Source organism: Scardinius erythrophthalmus (genome assembly GCF_964197995.2).
Source record: "Scardinius erythrophthalmus genome assembly, chromosome: 22".
Lineage (NCBI taxonomy): Eukaryota > Metazoa > Chordata > Actinopteri > Cypriniformes > Leuciscidae > Scardinius > Scardinius erythrophthalmus.
In genome coordinates, this window is record NC_138242.1 from 29571229 (window position 1) to 29579165 (window position 7937).

The 7937-nt window shown below is 39.3% G+C and overlaps 1 protein-coding gene across 1 annotated transcript in view; it reads right to left on the minus strand.

Moving 5' to 3' along the window:
* Positions 1-5896, minus strand: part of metrn (meteorin, glial cell differentiation regulator) — a 7297-nt gene extending 1401 nt beyond the window's left edge. Inside the window, exons 1-4 of the mRNA XM_081352469.1 lie at positions 5554-5896; positions 4072-4508; positions 1544-1603; positions 1-568 (exon numbers count right to left, since the gene is read on the minus strand). The exon at positions 1-568 is cut by the window's left edge and continues 1401 nt beyond it. Coding sequence (XP_081208595.1) covers positions 255-568; positions 1544-1603; positions 4072-4508; positions 5554-5654 — 912 coding nt within the window. The 5' untranslated portion in view covers positions 5655-5896 and the 3' untranslated portion in view covers positions 1-254. The remainder of the gene's footprint in view (positions 569-1543; positions 1604-4071; positions 4509-5553) is intronic.
* Between the last annotated feature and the right edge of the window lie 2041 nt (positions 5897-7937).

The following is a 7937-nucleotide window of genomic DNA, read 5'->3' on the forward strand; positions in this document are numbered from 1 at the left end:
TTTCCTGAGTTTAAAAAAAAGAGGCTCCGAAATCAGGGTTGAACCGGTGGATTCAGACACACAGTAACCCCAGATGTCCTTATTCCGATGTCCATCTTGATCCAGTGATCGGCTCTGAGAATTGTTTCTGTCTCAGTGTCTTATTCTCCGTTCTCCTGAACTTGTTTCTTTCTTGCGTTCAGGAGTTTCATCTCAGACCCTGCGAATCGGAATCAAGGGTCCGTCACGTTTGGCACGCGCTCGCTCTTCTTCCGTCAGTCGTTCACCAGAGTGCAGGGGATCATGAGGGATTGTTTGGCCTGTTCATACGCCTTCAGGAAGTCTTTATAGCGTGGAGCACAGCCGAGCCAGGCCTCCCCGAAGTGCACGCGCCCGGTGAAGAGAAAGCTCCCCGCGCCGGGACGAACGCCACACTGCAGAGGTGTCCGGATCTCCCCGGACCGCGTCAGACGCCCCGACTCAGGGAACAAGGAGAACTTTTGCCGGTAAACTCGAGTTGCGCTCACTTTGACCACTGCCGCTTTCAGATTCGAGTCCGTCTCCACTGAACGGATGTTCCCTCGGACCACTAGAAACACAGAAAGCTCCATTAGCACGGATGGATTGTTGATAAAGCTGACATATTGCTAATTAACATCAAATTTGAGCTTTTGCTACTTTGGTTGGTTTACGATTTCCTTCCAAACCAGAAATTAAAGCTGGATGAGGCTAAATGAACCCATTGGATTAATGCAGATTGGGTTTGGTGCGAATAAATCAGAAATCGCCTTTTATCCAAAGCAATTTACAGTCCAAGTTTGGAAGGAGTAACGCTGTGAAGCAAACTAAAACTAAAACCTTAAAAACTATTTGCATTATTTGAACTTTAACTGAAATAAAATACTAAAATAACTTAAACTGAAATATAAAAAACTAATACTGACTATATATTAAGAGTGAAGATGCCTCTAAGTGCCATCTGAAATTTTCTTCTATAATGATCATTTTTTATCAAGCTTGTATATTTAAGTTCAGTAATTTCACTTCAATGGGAATGAAAATTACCTATTAATTGTCATTTAAGTGAAATTACTGAACTTAAATATACGAGCTTGATAAAAATGATCATTCTAGAAGAAAATTTCAGATGGCACTTAGAGGCTTTTGCATCTGAACTCTTCATATACAAAACTATATAGACATATTTTTTAAAAAAAGTGTATATATATATATATATTTATTTATTTTTTAATGGAAAATCTAAAAATCTAATTCTAAATATTAATAGAAACCATAATAGTATCTCAATGATATTAAAATAACAGTGTGTTGCAGACTAAAGGTCTGACCCCTACTTGTGTTTGAACCTGTGACGTTGTTCCTGGTTGCCAGTCCAGATCTTAAACTAAACCAACAGAAAGTGTGGCGTAGAGGTTTAAGATCTGGATTGGTGGCTTAAGGTTGTAGGTTTGAGGTTTTTGCTCTCCACCCTTAGTGGAAACGTCCCGGATAAAGACGCCTCTATCCTAATAAAGTGGAAGAAAAACTAAATTCAAATACTCACCAAAGTCACTAGTACACACAGCCATCAGAATCTCGGTGTTATTGCACGGCCTGCAGGCTCCTGAGAGAGAGAGAGAGAGGAGGAGAATGAGACCAAGATGAGGTGTAACACACAGCTGCTACTTTACGGTGGAGGTGTGATGGAGTGAATGACCTTCTGATTGGTGTGAGCCATCTCACCTCATCAAAGCTCATGAGAGAGGTGTGTAATGAATCCAGATCACTAACACTTCCCTCTTCCTCTCTATTGTTCCTTCAGCTGATCTATACGGGCTCGTAAAGTAGGCAAACTGAACAGCTGATCTTATAAAACACATCTTTGGAAGATTCTGGATGTTTCTATAGATGCGTTTACAAAAATTGACCATGGTAACTGTAGTTTCTAGTCAAAACACCAGACTTCAAGTCAGGGTAGATGACTTAATTCATTTGAAACAAATGAAAATGAGACAGTAGGCTATGCTAATCTAAATGTCCTCGGTCACGTCTATGTTTTTTTGTTTCAACTTCATATTTGTCAACATTGAAACTTCTAAGAACTTGAAATATAAGATTCAGAAAGTGTTCCAAAATTAATTTCAAATTAATTAGTATTATTTTTTTTACATTTTTTGTTGTTGTTAAAATGACCACAAATTAATAAGCGCTAAATAGTTTTGGCACACATTCTTGAATGAGAGTTATTTTAGTATCATTGATATACTATTTTTGTTAATATTTTTAATTTGGTTTTATTTTTATATTTTCCATTTTAATTTTAGTAAAATTTTCTGTGATTTGATTGTTTTTGTCATTTTTATTAGTTTTATTTGTCTATATAGTTTATATTCCTTTTTATTACAATTTTAGTACATGAAATTAACCAAAATGAGAAACAAGCTGAAATATATATATATATATATATATATATATATATATATATATATATATATATATATATATAAATTATTAGCACTGATAACATTTTCTCAACTCAACATCCATTCTGCACTCTAGATTTCGGCCATACTTCAGGGCTTCACTACTAAAGTCATGATAATTAGAAGTTGAAACGACTGCAGCTCGAGCTCATTTCTCCACATGTGCACTTTCACACTGAGCAACAGGTGTCCGTGTGGGTGTGAAGCAGAGAAAGTTGTTGGCCCTTTAAAACTTTAAACGTCCTTCCCTGTCTCCTCTCTGCTCCCAAAACTCAGAACAAAAGATCCGCTTTTCAGTTGTGTGGTTTCCCCCCCAATCCCCCCGTTACCACGGCGACTGTGCTCTCATGCAATTCTCTGAAATGGCTCTCTATGGAGACAAACCCCCCCAATACTAAGCTTTTGTCTTTCTCTCCCTCCCCCCTCCTCCCCCCTCGTCTTTTCCGCTCCTCGAATCCGAACGCTCCCTCCCCCATTTCTCACAACTGGCTGGAAGGAGCAGCCCAGCTGAGACGACCTAAAACGTTACATTTAAATCATTGCAATGCTCCGATTACAGGTGAAAAAGTAAAAGTGACGAATTAGTGCTTTTCAAGGAGCAAGTTGTGGGATTCTTCACATGGTGGATCTACTCTAAACTCACTCTAAAGTTCTAGTCTCGTTAAAGTTTGAATGAATGCTCTGTTCATGATCCTCGTTCTGCACCCCCATCCTCCCAAAGGTCAAAGGGCAACTCAAACTCAGCATAATTTTGGAGAACTTCATCTCCAACCTTGCATAGTTTCATAGTGTTTGAATGGGTTGAGGACTCGTCAGGTTAGGGATAGTTCACCCAAAAATGAAAATTAGCCCATGATTTACTCACCCTCAAGTCATCCTAGGTGTGTATGACATTCTTCTTTTAGACAAATACAATCAGAGTTATATTAAAAAAATGTCCTGGCTCTTCCAAGCTTTATAATGGCAGTGAATGGCCGTTTCTCTTTTGAAGTCCATAAAAGTGCATCCTTCCATCATAAAAGTGCATCTATCGTCATAAAAGTGCATCCATCCATCATAAAAGTGCATCTATCATCATAAAAGTGCATCTATCCATCATAAAAGGTCATCCTTCCATCATAAAAGTGCATCCTTCCATCATAAAAGTGCATCCATCCATCATAAAAGTGCATCCATCCATCATAAAAGTGCATCCATCCATCAATAAAGTGCATCTATCCATCCATCATAAAAGTGCATCCATCCATCAATAAAGTGCATCTATCCATCATAAAAGTGCATCCATCCATCAATAAAGTGCATCTATCCATCCATCATAAAAGTGCATCCATCCATCAATAAAGTGCATCTATCTATCATAAAAATGCACTTTTATGGACTTCAAAACAAAAACGGCCATTCACTGCCATTATAAAGCTTGGAAGAGCCAGGACATTTTTTAATATAACTCTGATTCTATACACCATATACACTGAGGGTGAGTAAATCATGGGCTAATTTTCATTTTTGGGTGAACTATCCCTTTAATGCTCAGAAATGACCATGTAAAGATTTCGTAATCTTTTCAGCAATTTCATTGTTGCATTATATATCACTACTATATCTTCACCTTCACTGCCGGTCGGATCCGTGTTGACTGACGGCTGCGCCATCCAATCCCCTCTCAGCTCGTAGCGAAACGCTGCGATGCGTCTGCTGATGTCCTGGTGAGGCGTTGCTTGCAGGAATAGGGCTGTTCGTTCCCCAGGCATGGCACTGAAGCAGCGCACCTGGACCGGGCCGGGCGTCTCGGATGTCTCGTCTCCCACCAGAAGCTCCAGGACCCCGTCTCTCTCCAGGTAAAGCTGAGCTCCACCCCAGTGCTGGTCCGGCTTGACGCAGGCCGACACCGGGCTCCTGCTGGACTCTCCTGGGACCATGGCGCTCCACGGCAGACGGGGCGAGAGTGTGAGACGCAGCGCTCCAGCGGGGTAAAGCCACTCCACCGAACCCTCCGCACACCTCAACCAAACCTGCTCCACGTTCTTCACCGCCTGAGAGAGACCACTGCAGAGATGCAAACCAGAGGTTAACCAGAGCAACACCAAAACACTCTGAGTCCCTTCATCCACATTAAATATAGTGCAAGCATACAACTATTAAAAGTCAAATTACTTTTTCTCATTTTTGGGTAAACCATCCCTTTAAGTTCTCTATTTGACTGTCAAATTATTTTGAACTGTCCACAAAACTAGTAAATGCATCAAGATTTATTTATTTATATCTTGTTTATTTTTTGCTCCTCTTATAACATAATGGATAGTTAGGTCTATACTCAGCCCCACATTTACAGGCTATATACACAACTTCAACTTTCTCCATTGGGAAAACACACTATTTATATGCGCATATATATACAATCAGTGCGGAAAGAGGTCTGAAAAGTTGAGTCATAATTCTGATATCTTCTGATGTTTTCCCTGTATTGTGTTGCTGTAAGAATACCCGTGCCTCACCACAAGCAGTTCAATTTACAATTTGTCACTGACTTTTTGTGCACATGACAAATAAACTTGAAACTTGAAGCTTGGATTTGTCCAGTGGGTATTGAAGTTGCAGGGAAAGTTCAACGCCTCCTACTGGTTACTTTCACTGCAGTCTTTTAACTATACCGCACTAATAGAAACAGACGTTGCAACTCTCATATCACATTTCCTATTATATGTTTTTATTTCTTCCATATATTTAATAAATTAATGCTCAATTTACCCTTTTTGCGCACATTTACCCTTGCCATTTGCACAAAATGATAATCCACAAACTATCCTTGGATAGATAGATAGATAGATAGATAGATAGATAGATAGATAGATAGATAGATAGATAGATAGATAGATTTAAGTATTGCACTTACTTTATTTTACTATTATTATACAAATTATTTTACTAACGGTTACTATTATAAATATTTGCATGCTTTTTGCACACTTAAAATTGCACAGAAATCATGGAAGCTAGCAGGAAAAATCAATGCATTCCTGAAAAAAGCGTAAAAATATTCTCAATGAATTAAAACCCAGCAGAAAGCATTTAACTCTGTGTTGAAGTTTACCTTCCCCTCCAGCTGCACTGGTCTTCGGAGTAACTGGCCATCGTGAAGCCCGTGAGAAATGAAATCCAAAGCGCAAAATCCATAAAGCCCAAAACCTCCATCACTGCGCAGAGACGCTGCGGTTATCCAGAGGCGCGCGGGTCAACTCAACTCCTTCTCTTCGCTGCTTTTACAAAGTTATATTTATACACAACAAAAAACTACTGATTCCATACTGTTGTTTGATGTAAAAGACCTGTCCAAACTAAACTTTCCCTCTCTTTCTGCAGATCAGTCCGTACGGCTTGAGCAGTGAGCTTCCTGACAATGCGCGTGCACAACTGCTGACTGACTGACTGACTGAGTTCCAGCGCAAGAGTTTCAGAACGGTACTAAACTTTAAGCCCCGCCCACACCAGCAGGAGGAGGCGTGGCTTCACCGCAGTTAAAGTCCAATGAATGGCATCTCGTCTATTCACACTGGGTAAAGGATTACGACAGAAGAATATTTAATCAGCTTCTTCTGAATGTAGGCTATGTGAAGGATTTTGAAACATAACACGGAGTTGGCAGTAGCACTGAATCATTTTAGCGAATCATTTGTTTCGTGCGGTTTGTTCAATGAACCGATTCAATGATTCACCAATTCTTTTTCGCCATATCCCTAGATAGCCTACATATTTTTTTAATCACTTTTTTAAAATTGCGTTGAATTTGTGTTGTTTTATTGTTTCAAAATGATATTAACGGCAAAATTAACGATAGCATTTTCCCAATATGATTAATATTTAATCAAGAATGTTAACTGTTAATACTAAGTCAGTGATTTGCAAACAAATGCTTGTCTATTCCAATAGAATCGTAACAGAATAGTTTTTATAGTCGGTTAAAAAAATGTTGTTGTCAAATCAGTAGTTTTTCCTCACATTTTGTGTTCTCCAGCTTTAAATGCCCCATGAAATCAAAACTGAAGTTTTTATTTGCTTTTATTATGAATAGGCTATGTAAGCATTTTGTTATCTATAAGCTTGTGTACTCCAAAACAATGACAAAATTCGCATTTAGAAGTTATAAGCATTCAAAAACAGTCTCTCTTCCGCCAATATGGATCAATGATTTTGATGACATCACTCTGCACTTCAGCTTCTCATCAGATTTTCTGTCCAATCAAATGCTCTCTAGAATCAGAAGCTCCACCCCCTACATTATAACTAGACTATGAAGCTGCTGATGAAATCCGTCACTTGTTCACACAACTACTATTTTCTACATGATGAATGGCACATAGTCCACTACATAGGGGATAGGGAACGATTCAGACCGTGTAAATATGCTTGCCATTGGGTGAATGAAGTCTGGTTTCACATTAGTGTCAAGCAACATTAACAGAGCGGATCATATGCGTGAGTCGACGTAGACCACGAAACATATCGGATACATTTGAATTCTGCACAGAATGCTATATTTTAAAGCGTTATGGAAGAGATTAGGAGGAAACTTTGGCTTTACCGAGCTCAACGGCTCTGGCCGAGCTGTGATATAAACGTAACACTATTGGTTATTTAAAAAAAGGGGAGGAGCTGTTCAATATGTTCCTGTTTCAGTGGAAATGACGTCAACACATTGAATAATGCTGCGCATTTCAAGGCACTTCAGTGGGACTGTAAGACCAAAATGCATGAAGCCTTTCAGTTTGGTTTAACACGGTTAACGGCTTTACATTACCATGTAGTTAAAAGTTTGATTGTAATGCAATCGATCTTAATTATAATATTCATTGTAATCGAATTAAGATGGCTGGAAGTTGATTCATTTCTCTTAGTCTAAAAACAAGATACAAAGTGCTTGAAAACTGAATAGTAAACTGCAAGATCTGTTTAAAGCTGAAGTTGGAATCAGCTGAACGCATGATAATGTTACTACTTAAACTTCTGGAGAGAGGTAGAGGAGAGGGGGATGGCCGGGTTGGTCGGGGGTAAATGAAGCGCTCCGCGTGACGCCTGCCCTCTCTGTGGCCCATGCTGAGGGACTCTTTCATCTTACTGCATTATAAGCAAATCAAATATTCTTTTGTATCACCACTGCAATCTATCTTTATGGATAGTGTGCATGTGTGTGTGTACGCGAGTGTGTGGCTTTGATGTGGTTATGACAGGACCTTTGACATATTCAAAGCCTCATGTCCAGTAGCCCTGCTGAGGTGTGTATATAGTGTGTGTGTTTTGTGTTCCCTGCTGATCTGCTGTGTATAAACTGAGGCTTTTGTTCTCTAGTGGCCACTTCAAAGAATAGACACATGAAAGCTAATGTGAACGTGCATGCATGTGTGCATCTTTGTGTGCATCTGTATGTTTAGCAAGAGTTTTTGATCATGATAGTCTCGGTTTCCAATATTTGCACACATA